This window comes from Bos indicus x Bos taurus, chromosome X (assembly GCF_003369695.1).
Source record: "Bos indicus x Bos taurus breed Angus x Brahman F1 hybrid chromosome X, Bos_hybrid_MaternalHap_v2.0, whole genome shotgun sequence".
Classification (NCBI taxonomy): Eukaryota; Metazoa; Chordata; class Mammalia; order Artiodactyla; family Bovidae; genus Bos; species Bos indicus x Bos taurus.
In genome coordinates, this window is record NC_040105.1 from 4,498,648 (window position 1) to 4,514,370 (window position 15,723).

A 15,723-nucleotide genomic window follows, 5' to 3' on the forward strand; every position below is an offset into this window, starting at 1 on the left:
CCCGGGATTCTCCAGGCAAGAATACTGGAGTGGGTTGCCATTTCCTGCTCCAAGGCATGAAAGTGAAAAGTGAAAGTGAAGTCGCTCAGTCGTGCCCGACTCCTAGCGACCCCATGGACTGCAGCCCACCAGGCTCTTCCGTCCATGGGATTTTCCAGGCAAGAGTACTGGAGTGGGGTGCCATTGCCTTCTCCTGGGACAAAGCTATGGGAGCGCAAACAGGTACACAACAGGCCATCCGCTCCTCTCCGTGATGGTGAATTAGAAGCCAGGTGTCACCCCTTAAAATCCGGCCATCTTGGGACTCTGCTGGTGGCCCAGTGGTTAAGAGCGGTATTTCCCATGGGGGTGTGCAGGTTCAGTCCCTGCTTGGGAATCTAGGATCCCACACGTGGTGCTCAATTTTGACCAGCTCTTTGTGCCCCCATGGACCGTAGCCCGCCAGGCTCCTCTGTCCAAGGGATTCCCCAGATACTGGAGCGGGTTGCCATTTCCTCTTCCAGCGTCTTCTACATCTCCTCTACTGGCAGGCAGGTTCTTTACCACTGAGCCAAGGATCTCACATGTTGTGGGATTAAAAATAAACAAATAAAAAATCCTGTAATATCTGCATGTTTATGGAGACATGGTCAGTTATAATCAACACTGCAAATAATCATACTTTCCCTGACCCATCTATCACAATATTATTTTTCTGATTTTTTTTTAAGAATTTGAAAATAAGTTATTTTCCTAAGGCTGACTTTTTAAGGATTATAATTACTGCATCAGACTCCTAGAAAGCACATTATATGTATATCACATCTTACACATCCGCAGAATGTTTAACATCCACCCTCCACCTGGCCCTGTTATCAAGGGCAATCATCAATGAATTGCTTCCTAAAACCCTGTACCTGGGTCATCCAACAAGGGAGGCCCTGGCCAAACGTGGCCAGTGAAGTCTGGAAACCTGGCTAATTTGTGTGGAGATGCGTTCTGAGTGTCCAATACACACAGACTTCAAAGGCTAGGTAAAAAAATGAAGGTAAACTATCTCAATGATTTTTTTTAATTGATTATGTGTTGAGTAACAATATTTTGGATGTGTTAGGACAGAAAAAGTTTCCATTCAAGCTCATTTCCTCTGTGTCTGTTTCCTTTTTTAACTTTGCTCTCTTACATAGTCCTACACCCTGTTTATTTAACTTATATGCAGAGTACATCGTGAGAAACGCTGGACTGGAAGAAACACAAACTGGAATCAAGATTGCCGGGAGAAATATCAATAACCTCAGATATGAAGATGACACCACCCTTACGGCAGAAAATGAAGAGGAACTCAAAAGCCTCTTGATGAAGGTGAAAGTGGAGAGTGAAAAAGTTGGCTTAAAGCTCAACATTCAGAAAACGAAGATCATGGCATCCGGTCCCATCACTTCATGAGAAATAGATGGGGAAACAGTGGAACAGTGTCAGACTTTATTTTTCTGGGCTCCAAAATCACTGCAGATGGTGACTGCAGCCATGAAATTAAAAGACGCTTACTCCTTGGAAGGAAAGTTATGACCAACCTAGATAGCATATTCAAAAGCAGAGACATTACTTTGCCAACAAACGTCCGTCTAGTCAAGGCTATGGTTTTTCCTGTGGTCATGTATGGATGTGAGAGTTGGACTGTGAAGAAGGCTGAGTGCCGAAGAATTGATGCTTTTGAACTGTGGTGTTGGAGAAGACTCTTGAGAGTCCCTTGGACTGCAAGGAGATCCAACCAGTCCATTCTGAAGGACATCAGCCCTGGGATTTCTTTGGAAGGAATGATGGTAAAGCTGAAACTCCAGTACTTTGGCCACGTCGTGCAAAGAGTTGACTCATTGGAAAAGACTCTGATGCTGGGAGGGATTGGGGGCAAGAGGAGAAGGGGACGACAGAGGATGAGATGGCTGGATGGCATCACTGACTCGATGGACGTGAGTCTGAGTGATCTCCGGGAGTTGGTGATGGACAGGGAGGCCTGGAGTGCTGCGATTCATGGGGTCGCAAAGAGTCGGACACGACTGAGCAACTGATCTGATCTGATCTGACGCCTATGAGATTGCAGGACTCTGGACCACCAACTTTCCCCTCTCTTAAAGAGAGCCTCTTGTGCTCCTCCAGTCATTAAACAACTTCAGTTATTTAAGCAACAAGAAAATCCTTCCTGTTCAGGAGCTGAGTGTTTAATACTTGTATCTTCTTCCTTCAAAATCTTATCCTTGATCATAAATAATCTCAGTCCCCTCTGTCTCTGGGTCTAAATAGCATCTGAGGGCCAAAATTACTACCTAGCTCACAGATAATTGTTACCTGTGTCAACAAAAATCAAATTCCAAAGATTGAAAAGACAACAGCAGCAAACACTTCAAAAGCACTAGAAAGTAACCCTGGTGTTCTTGTCAGCATTCCTGCAACAATCTCCAGACTTCCTCATTGTCCACAAGCTTCGCCCTTCTCTAAGAATTCCTCACCCAACTCACTGTTTTCTGATCCACTTCTTGGAAAATTCAAGTACTGGGGCTAACACAAACAAACAGAACTTCCTGGGAAAATGCATTTGGAATTCTGAAAAGCGGGCAGACCAAAAAAGAACTTATTATTAACTGATGACGCACTGTTATGCAAACAACAGACAAACTGAAGTCAGGCCCTTGAAAATTAGAACAGGTATGTGCTTCGTTGGTCAGTCGTGTCCGACTCTGCAACCCCATGGACTGCAGCCCACCAGGCTCCTCTGTCCATGGGGATTCTCCAGACAAGAATACTGGAGTGGGTTGCTATGCCCTCTTCTAAGGGACCTTCCCAACTCAGGGATCGAACACAGGTCCCCCACATTGCAAACAGATTCTTTACTGATTGGGCCACTAGGGAAGCCCTGCTGCTGCTGCTAAGTCACTTCAGTCGTGTCCGATTCTGTGGGACCCCACAGACGGCAGCCCACCAGGCTCCCCCGTCCCTGGGATTCTCCAGGCAAGAACACTGGAGTGGGTTGCCATTTCCTTCTCCAATGCGTGAAAGTGAAGTCACTCAGTCGTGTCCGACCCTCAGCGAACCCATGGACTGCAGCTTTCCAGGCTCCTCCATCCATGGGATTTTCCAGGCAAGAGTACTGAAATGGGGTGCCCTAGAACAGGTATAATCAAGCAGATTAAAGGAAGTAAAATATTGCATTCTGGAAACTGGTGTTTTATTCCAGACGTTTTGTAAAAAGTAACAGAATAACCAAAGGCGCATTTCTGAGGAAGTTCTGCAAGGCCTTACCACCTCCAGGAAGAGTCAGGGCAGAATGACGTAAAAGGGAGAAAAAGAGTTGGGTCTTATGTTCCCAAAGGCCACTAATCTTTGCTTCTCTGACTTGTTCAGAGGATTGGGTAACACAACTGCCAGTCCAATGCTTGACAAACCACTCAACTTGCCTTAACTAGTGAAGTGGAGACTGACTGATAACTGAAAGTTGCTCAGTCGTGTCTGAGTCTTTTCGAACCCAGGGACTATACAGTTCACGGGATTCTCCAGGCCAGAATACTGGAGTGGATAGCCTTTCCCTTCTCCAGGGGATCTTCCCAATCCAGGGATTGAACCCAGGTCCCCCACACTGCAGGCAGATTCTTTACCAGCTGAGCCACCAGGGAAGCCCCTGGTTGATAACCCCTGCAATTACCACCACAGAAGTCACATTCATGGCTCCAGGGAACACGTATGTGTGTCTTGAGTGGGGATGAAGCACCAAGCTCATTTACAAGTTTAATAAATTTAACTTTAATGAGACACCTCAGTCTGCATTAAAATTCATGAGACTCCCAAAACATGTTCTCTAGACCTTTCATTAGAGGGTAAAGCATTTATTTGACAATTTAACTTGACCACCTGGGCAGGAAAACCCATGTCCACAAACTATACTTATGAATCCCAGAGGCCTTTTTGAAATTGAGTCATATCAGGTTTAGTGGCCACATACACTATTCCATCCAGTCAGTGACCTCGACAGGAACTTATTTTTCTCCCTTAGGAATTCACTGGTTTACAGTTCTGTGCTATGCTATGTGCTAAGTTGCTTAGTCACATCTGACTGTTTGCAACCCCACGGGCTGTAGTCCGCCAGGCTCCTCTCTCCATGGGATTGCTCAGGGTGGGTATGCCATACGTTCCTCCAGGGGATCTTCCCCACCCAGGGATCCAACCCACATCTCATGAGTCTCCTGCACTGCAGGCGGATTCTTTATTGCTGAGCCACCTGGGAAGCCCTGGGTCCGTGAAAAGAAATAAGAGACTGGTTTTTGTGTGCCTTTAAAAAAACAGCCCCATTATTGAACCGAGTTACATGATCACAGGGGCAAGGTCACACTCACTCTCATTAAGCTGAGCGCAGCACTTTTATTTAGAACTAGATTGATCTGTAACCATTTCTCAGCTCTGTTCCTTATTAGCTGTGTGACCTTGGGCAAGTCACTTTATCTCTCTGAGCTGTGCAAGCTTTTCCTTTCAGTTAGTCAACATAAATATTTTCTCCCACATTGCAGGATTTTACGAGAGGAAGCATTAAAGTACATGAAAGTCTTACCTGGTGGTTCAGACGCTAAAGAATCTGCTTGCAATGCAGGAGACTGGGGTGCGACCCCTGGACAGGGAAGATTCCCCTGGAGAAGGAAATGGCAACCCATTCCAGTGTTCTTGCCTGGAGAATCCCCATAGACACAGGGAGCCTGGCAGGCTACAGTCCATGGAGTTGCAGAGTCGGAGGCGGCTGAATGACTACCACACACACATTAAAAGTACACACACCTCCAGCAAATCAGTAGTCTACATAAAGTATGCACACATTTTTACAGTTCTGTGAAACATTCTGGAGACTGAGGTCAGGAACACGCAGGCCCTAACGTCGTGTAACACTTGGCACCGTTATGGAAAAAATGGCCCAAGCCGTAGGCTGCACTCAGGGCAGTTAGCGGGCTCTTGAGTTATAAAAAGTGAGTGCTTTCTATGAATCCTGCTTGAATTCCGTTTCGGTTGGTGGAGGTCACACCTACCACCAAGCCACTGCAGGACAAGTTCGGAGGGGGTGCGCGGGATTGCTAAACCACTCCAAACCCTGGGCGCTGTATGCATCTCCAACTTTCCGACACTTGGGTTAAATAAGTGCAGATTCTGATTGGGCAGCGGCGGGGTGGGGACCCGGGCACCGCACTGCAAAGAGGCTGCCCGCTCGGATGTCCGTGCTGGGAGTCCCTCGGCCCAGCCGGACCTCTGAGCGGGGCTCCATCACTACCATCACCTCCTCCTCAGCACAAGACACTGGGGGTCAGGAGCGTTTGCAGTGGCCGTGGCGGGGTCCCTTGCACTGCGGAGAGCGTTTCAGCAGCAACCCCGCTTGCATGGCACTCCCGCCTTCCGGCTAGGTCACCCCCAAACGCTTGCAGACGTCGGCAGAGGCTCCCGCGCCCGCCCCCGACACCCCCAAATCGGCGGATGGAGGACCATGTCCTGCCTGTAAGATGCTACCAACCAGGTGCGTGCACCTCAGAGGGCAGAGCCCCGGCAGGGCCCCGGGGAGCTCGGGGCGCAGACAGGGCAACTGAGGCTGGGTGGCTGCGCGCAGCGCTCGCGGCCTCTGGGGTGGGGGGTGGGGGACCTCACCAAGAAACTCCACAGCCAGCGCGGTGGTCCCTGAGCGCGCCGGCCCCCCAAGCGCGGCGCGGCCGCCGGAAGTGCCCGGGAGCCGTCTACGCTGCAGCCCCGGGCGGGCGACCCGCCTGAGGTGACCGAGGGGTCTCCTCACACCGCTCCGTCGTGGCCCCCCGACCCCGGCGCTGAGGGCCTGCGTTTCCCGTCCCGCCAATCCCCAGACAGCTCTGGCGGGAGGCGGCCGCAGGCTACCCACCCAGAAGGAGGCCGTCCATGTCAAAAAGCAGGTGGGTGACGGGACGCGGAAGGGGTACGGGCGCCGCCATTTCTCTGCCGACTCGCGGGGTGGGCGGGGGGAGAGGGAGGGCGGGGAGGAGGCGCCGGCAGGCGCGCTCCCGGCCTGCCCCGCGCGTCCCGAGCCGTTCTGCGCACGCGCGGCCCCCGGGCAGCCTCCTCGCGCCCTTGCCCCCATCCTCCCGCCACGGGCTGCTCCCGCACGTACGCGCGCTCTGGCCTGGCGCGCGCGCATCCCGAGCCCTTCTGCGCACGCGCGGTCCCGAGCCTCCTCCTTCTCCTCCTCCTCCTCCTCTCGCCCGCGCCCCCGAAGCTGCTCCCGCGCACGCGCGCTGCGGCCAGCCCCTTGCTCCGGCAGCCGCTCTGCGCACGCGCGCCTCTCGCCTCCTCGCGCGGTCCACTCGGAAAGCGCGCGCTCTGAGCCACACAGCTCCTCGGCGTGTGCCGGCGGCCGGCCTCCTCGCAAAGCTCCCGAGACGCGCCCTGGGCCTCCTGTCCGCGTCCACCCACCCGGGTCACTTCTCACCCGTGAAAACGGGCCGCCGCGTCGCTAGTCCAGGGGTCAGCGCGTACAGCTCGAATTTGGAACGCGCCTGAAGAGGGAGGAAGGGAGGCAGGGAGGGAGGGCACAGAGGTTCGACCGCGCTTGAAGTGCTTCTCTCTTCAGAGCCACCAAGTTCATGGGCAGCAGGGTGGCCTTAGTCATGGGGTCGCCCCCGCGGGGACTTCGGCCCGGGCCCCGGAGCGCCTGTCCCCAAACTCTTGGCAAGTTTCCCTTTCAGTTTATAGCCGCCCCCACCCCGCCACCTCGGCTTTGGCAGGAAGCGTGAGCAATGGCGCGGCGGGTCCCCCTCCTTGAGCGCCTGTATCGCCGAGCAACCCTGGCTGGTGCATCTCCCGGAGCGATTCCGCAGCCGAAGTCTGATAGCAGAGAGCCGGCATCGGTTCGGTTCAGTTCAGTCGCTCAGTCGTGTCCCGACTCACTGCGACCCCCATGGACTGCAGGACAGCCAGGCTTCCCTGTCCATCACCAACTCCCGAAGCTTACTCCAAAAGTGTGTTGTCAAAGTTGTTAGTTTCTCAGTCGTGCCCGACTCTTGGCGACCCCATGGACTGCAGCCCACCAGGCTCCTTGGTCCATGGGATTTTCCAGGCAAGGGTACTGGAGTGGGTTACCATTTCCTTCTCCAGGGGATCGTCCCAAGCCAGGGATTGAACCCCAGTCTCTTGCACCGCAGGCAGATTCTTTACCGACTGAGCTCCGAGGGAAGCCCTTACTCAAACATGTCCATGGAGTGGGTGATGCCATCCAACCACCTTATCCTCTGTCGTCCCCTTCTCCCACCTTCAATCTTTCCTAGCATCATGGTCTTTTCCAGTGAGTCAGTTTTTCGAGTCGGGTGGCCAAAAGATTGTAGCTTCAGCTTCAGCATCTGTCCTTACGATGAATATTCAGGACTTATTTCCTTTAGGATGGACTGGTTGGAGCTCCTTGCTGTCCAAGGGACTCTGAGGCTTCCCTGGTAGCTCAGTTGGTAAAAAGCCAGAGTAAGACATCTTAAATGCCTTGCCCGTTTTTGCCTTGTATATCTCATCTGCTTTGATTACTGAGTTTTATTCCCCTCCCCGCCCCAAACTGTCTGAAGGCAAGCTGAAAAGCAGCATTTCTTTTTTTTTTTCCTTCCCACTCTCAGAAATACCTTCCCCCAACCCATTTCTATTATTGTTAGCTGGTGTTGTAAATGCATGTTGGCAAATGGGCTTCCAGGGTGGCTCAGATGGTAAAGAATCCGCCTGCAATGGGGGAGACCTGGGTTCGATCCCTAGGTTGGGAAGATTCCCCTGGAGAAGGGAATGGCTACCCACTCCAGTATTCAGGTCTGGAGAAGTTCACAGACAGAGGAGCCTGGCAGGCTACAGTGCATGGAGTTGCAAGGAGTCAGGAGAGGACTGACTGCATTTTCAAATGCATGTTTAAACATAAAGATAGGATCTTTCAAGAGGCAGAAATAAGAAAGCTGCAGAGACTTTAAAATGTGAGCGTTGTATTTCTGGTGAAGTGTGTCAACTGGGCACTCAGACAGCTTAGTTTAGCACATATCAACATTAAACCTCTGTGCCTGCCTTTCTGTGTGCATGAAACAAAAGCGTTACATGATGCAAGCCAGGGCAAGCTGTTCAGTTTAGTCACTGTCATGTCCGACTCTTTGCGACCCCATGGACTGGGCAGGCAGTTGGAAGTGGCAAATAGAATATGCTCAGTTAACTTATGTCTTTTTGTCAAGCTGTGGCTGTGACAAAACGTTCCCTGGTTTCATCCAATCATGATTTCCTGTTGAGGACGCTGGACCTCAGAGAGGGCAGTTCATCAGCCAGTTAGTGAGCAGACTCTGCCCCAAATGCGCTGCTGCTGCTAAGTCGCTTCAGTCGTGTCCGACTCTGTACGACTCCATAGACAGCAGCCCACCAGGCTCCTCTGTCCACAGGATTCTCTAGGCAAGAATACTGGAGTGGGTTGCCGTTTCCTCCTCCTCCAAATGTGCTAGGCTGCCGTATGGAAGGACCACAGAGTGGGTAGATGCCACCACATGAAGTCAGTGCCTCCCAGTTCTGAAGGCCAAAAGTCCGGGATCAGAGGCTGGACAGGGTTAATGCCTTCTGAGAAAAGAGATGGTGCCAGGCCTCTCTCCTTGGCTCCTACACAGCCGTCTTATCTCTTTATCTCGTCATCTTATCTTCTGTCCGTGCATCTGTTTCCATGTTCACATTCCCCTTTTTATAAGGACACCAGTCATCCAGGATTGCCACCCAGACTCATGACCACGTTCTCATTTAATTACCTATGTCAAGACCTTTTTTTTTTTAAGACCTTCTCTTCCGGTAAGGTCACACTGAGGTACTGGTGGTCAGGACTCCTACACTATTATTTTTTTTATATGTATTATATTTATTTATTTGGCTCTTCTGGGTCTCCGTTGCAGCCTGTGGGATCTTCAGTCTTCGTTGTGGCATCTTGTTTTTTTTAGTTGCAGCATGTGAGTTTCCAGCGGACAGAATCTAGTTTCCTGTGTGCACGCATGCTCAGTCCCTTCAGTCGTGTCTGACTCTGTGATCCCGAGGACTGTAGCCCGCCAGGCTCGACCTCTGTCCGTGGGATTCTCCAGGCAAGAACACTGGAGCGGGTTGCCGTTTCCTTCTTTCAGGGGATCCTTCTCACCTAGGGATCAAACCCAGGTCCCATGCATTGAGGCAGGGAGTCTTAGCCAGTGGACCACCAGAGAAGTCCCTCCTATGCAGGGTTTTTATGTTTTGTTTTTTTTTTGTTTTGTTTTTTTTTTTGAGGGGCACACAATTCAACCTGGAACACAGTTATTCCATAAATATTGGGGGCCTCCTGTCTGCCCAGGCTCAGCTGTTGGACCCTTTAGAATTCTTGCTCAGCTTCTTTCCATTTTTAGAAATGTAAATGGACACTTCTCTGGTTGTAACAACTTTGTTGATTCCTTAGACAAAAGGAGTGTTTTCAAAAGGGAAAGGAAAAAAGAAAAAAGCTCCAATGCCAGGGTTAAGAATTGGAAACAGCAAGGGTAAGGCGGGAGCTAGAGGAAAGCTCTGTGTTAGGGAAAGGGGGCTCCTTAGAAGGTGCTGACAGAGTTGCCTGGGTTTGGACGCTTTGTGACGATTCGCTGCAAAAATAAGCAGACACAGATGCAGGTGATGAAGGCGTGAGATACTGAAAGGTTGTTGTTGAATCACGCGAATACACCGGGATTCTTGGCCCCCAAGGAGAAGAATTCAATCCGGGGCCAAAGACGAGGCTTGATCGCTCAGAGCTTTTGTGTAATAAAGTTTTATTAAAGTATAAAGGAGATAGAGAAAGCTTCTGACATAGGCATCAGAAGGGGGCAGAAAGAGTAGCCCCCTGCTAGTCTTCAGCTGGATGTTATATAGTCACTAGCAGTCTGTTAATGAAAGAAAGGAGTGTCTTAAAATTCAGAATGGCACCAGGCCCCTCACCCATAAGATGCATTTTGGGATAATTTTGGCACCAAATGGTTTATCCTGGGCCATAAAATGATTAACTTGAATCTTGAAGAAGGGCAGACCACCATACAAATAGTTTCATTTACATAGATTAGGGGAACAATATCTGAGTATAACATACTGGTTTGTAGAGTAGGTTCTGGGCCAAGAGGCGGAACCGACTTGGAGACAGAGTTTGGGGTAAAGGCATAGCACATTAGCATAGCTTAAGACAAACATTTCCATAAGAAAAAGGCATTGGTTATCTCTAGGCTCAAGAATAGCTAACTTCAGGCGAAACCAGGTGTCATTATGGCAACACAGTGTTTTAAGAGAAACCTCCCTTTAAATGTGTATAGAGAAGAAAAAAGACTGCTAGTTTGTTTCCTCCTGCTGCTTAAGAGAGAGAAAAATGTCTGACACTTGCAGGCTATTTCCTCTATTTGGAGACCCCTGGCCTTCCTGCCTGTTACCCTCTCAATACCCTGGCACAGAGATACTTGGAGGGTCCCCCTTGCCCCGTTTCAGCCACTGCAGCCCTGGGCACATCTCGGCACACAATCCAGTTTGTTCACTTACAGGAAACGGATGCGCTGGCAGAGGGGAGTTCCCCTTTCACGGAGGCTAAGCGGGCAAAATCTCAGGGTAGTGCAGTTGCAGATGAGTTACATTAGGAAACTTCTCCCACAAGGCTTGAAAACATGGCTCAGGTCATTTTTTTTTTAAAGTCTTCTTTTCCACACCCTTCAGAAACGTCTCTTGCCCACAATGGAAGACACCTCAAAATATCAACAACCATGAGAAAACTGAGTCATGTGTCTTTGTCACAAGCTCGACTAGAAAAAAACCAGGAAAATGTGTTCTATTCAAGTGGTTACTACGCATGTCATTAGGTGTTTTTTGTTCTTGTTGTTTAGTCACTGATCTGTGTCCGACTCTTTGCGACTGCGAGGACCACCAGGCTCCTCTGTCCTTGGAATTCTCCAGGCAAGAATTCTAGAGTGGGTCGCCATTTTCCTCCTGCAGGGCAATCTTTCCCACCCAGGGATCAAACCCGCATCTCCTGCATTGGCAGGTGGATTCTTTACCACTGCGCCACCTGGAATCGCCCCAGAATATATATACATATATGTATGTGAGTGAAGTCGTTCAGTCGTGTCCAACTCTGTGTGACCCCATGGACTGTAGCCCACCAGGCTCCTCCGTCCATGGAATTTTCCAAGCAAGAAGACTGGAGTGGGTTGCCATTTCCTTCTCCAGGAGATCTTCCCACCCCAGGGACTGAACCCGGGTTTCCCTCACTGTAGGCAGACGCTTTACCGTCTGAGCCACCAGGGAAGTCCACTCTATATACAGTATCACCTTGTTTCTTTTTTAAAAAAAATTATTTGTTTACTGGCTGTGCCGGGGCTTCATCGCTTCAGGACAGCTACTTTCTCGTGGCAATGCACGGGCTGTGCTTGCGATGGCTTCTCTTGTCGCACAGCGAGGGCTCTAGGCATGGCGGCTTCAGTCGTTGCACCACAAGGGCTCAGGAGTTGTGGCCCACGAGCTTAGTTGCCTCGCCACATGTGGGATCTTCCCAGACCGGAGATCAAACGGGTGTCCCTTGCGTTGCAAGGCAGGCTCTTCACCTGTGGACCATCAGGGAAGCCCACAGCCCCAGCTTACATCAGCTTCCTTATTTTGCTGCCTTGGTTCTTCCGGCTGTATGTTTCCTTTGAGTGTATTTGGAGAGCCATGTAGAAGCCAGGTTTTCTTTGGAAGCAGTTCCAGCCCTGCAGATGACCCTCAGCGGCTTCCAGTTTCCTTCCGTAGCTCTGTCTGCCCTGCTCCTAGCAAGTGTGAGGCTGATGGGTGAGGCCCGACCTGCTTGTTACACATACAGAGCACCACAGTGCCTCCATCACAGCGGCTGAGCCGAGTCCAAAAGGGCTTTGCTGACTCAAGACACAGGAAACATCTGGGGCTGCTACTGGCAGGAGCAGACGGACTTTGTGGTGAGTTTGGGAGATGCCAGCATGTCCCCTCCAGGTGCAAGGGTTCCATGCTTGACAGTCCTTTAGCTGGAGAACTCACAGGGGAGCAGCTTGAAAGTTTAAAGTATAGGAGATGGAAGACAGGCATCAGAGTACTGATATCTTTTTTTTTTTTTTTTTGAGAATAAAATTTATTTAACTGGAGGGTAATTGGTATGGTTTTTGCCATGCATCGACATAAATCAGCCACGGGTGTACATGTGTCCCCCATCCCGAACCCCATTTTTTTATGTGGGCCATTTTTTTTAAGTCTATTGAATTTCTTACAATATCACTTCTGTTGTTTATGTTGTGGTTTTTTGGCCCCAAGGCTTGTGAGATCTTAGCTTCCTGACCAGGGATCAGACCCGCCCCCGCCCCCCTCCGCCCCCTGCTTTGGAAGGCAAAGTCTCAACCAGGGGACGGCCAGGGAAGTCCCAAAGTACCAATGTCTTGAGTGGAACTTTGATGTCTTTATGTATATAATAGCATATCTGTTATATACATAAAATACGTATTTTATATGTGCTCCGTGCTCAGTCGCTCAGTCGTGTCTAACCTTTTGTGACCCTTTGGACTGTAGCCTGCCAGGCTCCGCTATCCATGGGACTTTTCAGGCGAGAATACTAGAGCAATTTCCCCACTCCTGGGAATCTTCCCTACCCAGGTATCCAACCAGCAGGTCCTGCGTTTCCTGCATAGCAGTCTCTGAGCCATCAGGGAAAGTCCTTATGTATGGATGGATAGAAATATACATAAAGTATATCCATGTGTACATAAGCTATGTACATACATGCATGTAAAGTGTGGATCTACATAAACATACATTATTTGGGAAAAACCCTGATGCTGGGAAAGATTGAGGGCAGGAGGAGAAGGGGACGACAGAGGATGAGATGGTGGGATGGCATCACTGACTCGATGCACGTGAATTTGAGCAAACTCCGGGAGTTGGTGATGGACAGGGAGGCCTGGCGTGCTGCAGTCCATGGGGTCGCAAAGAGTCGGACACAACTGAGCGACTGAACTGAACTGAACCACCCTCGTGACCTCGTCTAAGTCTAATTACTTCCCTGGGAGTTATAAGAAATACCTGTTTGGTCTTCATTCCATTTCAGGCAGCTCCTGGAGCCCTCGCAATTTCTTAAGTGAAGAAAGAGATAAAGGTGTCTTTTGTTGTGTTAATAAGGTGACTCTTGCAAAGCAGCTAATTGTGGGGACTGGTTGCCAGGGGAACCAATTTGCTTTCTTTTTTTAATTTTATTTAATTAATTAGTTTTGGCTGTGCTGGGTCTTTGTTGCTGTGTGGGCTTTTCTCTAGTTGAGACAAGGAGGAGCTACTCTCTAATTGTGGGGCCCAGGCTTCTCAATGCAGTGGCTTCTTTTGCTGCAGAGCACAGGCCCTAGGGTACCTGGGTTTCAGTAATTGCAGCTCCAGGTCACTGGAACACAGGCTCAGGAGTTGTGGCACACGGGCTCAGTTGCTTCTCAGCATGTGGGATCTTTCCAAACCAGAGATCTAATCCGTGTGGCCTGCATTGCCAGGCAGATTCTTTACCACCGAGCCACCAGGGAAGCGCCAGATAGATTTTCTCATGAGAGCCTCAGAAGGTTCAGAATCACCCACAGCATCCAAGGAAGGGTGAGGGGCTGGAGGTTGAACCAACCACCCATGGCCAATGGTGTAATCAGTACGCCCACATAGTAAAGCCTCCATAAAAACACGCAGTGAACCCATGGAGGTGATGGGACAATGGTTCCCTGGCGAGGGTGTGGGAGCTCCGTGTCCTTTCCACGTACCTCCATATCCTTCCCCGGTGCGTCTCTGGCTGTTCCACAGTTGTATCCATTTATAATAAACCAGTGAACCCGAAAGTAACTTGTTTTCCTGAGTTCTGTGAGCCACTGTAGGAAATGAAACTCAAGGAGGTGGTTGGAGGAACTTGGGGCCTCAAGCTGGTCAGTCGGAAGGACAGGTGACTATGTGGACTTTTGATTGATGTCTGAAAGAGGTGGGGTTGGGTGGGGGGCAGTTTGGTGGGACGGAGCCCTTACACTGTGGGATCCAATGCTGTCTCGCAGTAGACAGATCAGAATTGAGTTGAGATGTGGATACAACAGACAGACACCCCAGAGGTGTTGGGGAACTGCTTCTCCAAGGTGTCTTTTGTTGTGTTGATAAGGTGACTTTTGCAAAGCAGCTAATTGTGGGGACTGGTTTTCCCCTTGAAAACCCTGCAGTCAGAGCTGATATCAGAACTAAACTCCTATGGATAAACAGCAAGGCCCAAATGTATAGCCCAATGACCTATATTCGATATCCTGTGATAAACCGTCATGGAAGAGAATATGAAAAAAGAATGTATTCATACATGTGTATAAGTGAGTCAGTTTGCTGTACAGCAGAAATTAACACAGCATTTTAATTCAACAGTGCTAACCCTAACCCACCCCAGTATTCTTGCCTGGAAAATTCCATGGGCAGAGGAGCCTGGCGGGCTACAGTCCATGGGTGTCTGAGCAACTGGACAGACATACATACTTCAATTAAACTGTCACAGCATTTCTTAATCCACTATACCCCAATGCAAAATAAAAAGTAAAAAAAAAAAAAAAGGGGCTGTAAATGAGCTTTAAAAAATATAGAAAATTACAAGTAAACGCTCAAAGATCCCACCTCCAAATCCTAGTCACTGGGGGTTACGGCTTCCAGCTAGGAGTTTTAGGGGGACTCAAACGTTCTGTCCATCAGAGAATATCGTCTTCTGTTCTTTAAAAAAATCGGTAACCCAGGTTGTCTGCTTACTTCTGTCCTATGTAGAGTGACTGCAGGTTGGTTACCCGGTTTCACACTGACATCCCTGCAGGCAGGGAGCGTTTCCCCCGCAGGTTTTTACGGGGACCTACCACCAGCCTATCTTGAGCTACCACCCAATCGTGCAGAGTTAGGAGACCATCCAGCCCAGGAGAGTGAACAAGGCAGGGAAAACGTGACAGGCGTGAGCCCGCTCCTGCAGGCCTTTCAAGCAGGGAGTGTGTCATTAGGGGCAGGTGCCTGAAGCTAAGGTCGCTGACCCTGATGACTGGAAATGCAGGTTTTGCTGCAGACCTCTGGCCTCAGGGGCTGCGTGGGCTGATATGACACCAGGGGTGGCCCTTGGGGCAGGTGGCCCCAAGGCCTGGAGCACGCAGATAAGGGAAGCAGAGAAAGAAGTGGTGAGTTGAGGTTTGGGAACCGTGCAGAGACCACTTGCCTGTGTGCCCCGAGTTCAGGGTTCCCCACCACCACCACCACCACCTCAGCACTGTACATATTTGGGGCAGGAAGGTCATTACGCACTGAATTGTGTGCCCCCAAATTCAATGTGGATGTCCTGGCTGAACGTCCGGGACCTCTGAATGTGGCTGTGTTTGGAGATCTTTAAAGAGGAGGCGATGAAGATAAAAGGAAGTCACTAGGGTGGGCCCTGATCCTGCAGGACCGGGGTCCTTATAAGAAGAGGAGGTCAGCACACAGACACACACGGGGGTAGGGGGACGGCCACGTCGGGGCACAGGGAGCAGACGGCCGTCGACACGCCCAGGAGAGAGGCCTCGGGAGGAACCCAGCCTGCCCGTACCTGGATCGGTAACTTCCAGCCTCCAGGACAGGCGAGAACACACTCAAGTGTGTTACTTAGAAGCCGTCCAGCCTATGGTACTTTGTTATGGCCGCCCTGGCAAAATAATAGGATAATTTTTAGCAGCAGGA

The 15,723-nt window shown here is 50.3% G+C and overlaps 2 protein-coding genes across 6 annotated transcripts in view; one reads left to right on the plus strand and one right to left on the minus strand.

The window, feature by feature from the left end:
* Nucleotides 1-6,011, minus strand: part of PUDP (pseudouridine 5'-phosphatase) — a 67,476-nt gene extending 61,465 nt beyond the window's left edge. The window contains exon 1 of one of the 2 annotated variants that reach the window (XM_027533077.1): nt 5,894-6,008. In XM_027533077.1, the coding sequence (XP_027388878.1) occupies nt 5,894-5,963 (70 nt within the window). In that variant the 5' untranslated portion in view covers nt 5,964-6,008. Of the gene's footprint in view, nt 1-5,893 lie in introns of both variants that reach the window. The other variant, XM_027533078.1, reaches the window with a different exon arrangement.
* The window catches only part of STS (steroid sulfatase), a 164,293-nt gene continuing 153,299 nt past the window's right edge, over nt 4,730-15,723 (plus strand). For 2 of the 4 annotated variants that reach the window (XM_027533072.1, XM_027533074.1), the window contains exon 1: nt 4,733-5,521. Coding sequence is in view for 1 of the 4 variants with exons in the window: in XM_027533074.1 (XP_027388875.1) it covers nt 5,508-5,521 (14 nt within the window). In the remaining 3 variants the exon portion in view is untranslated. Of the gene's footprint in view, nt 5,522-11,343; nt 11,955-15,723 lie in introns of those variants that run through there. The other 2 variants (XM_027533076.1, XM_027533073.1) reach the window with 2 other exon arrangements.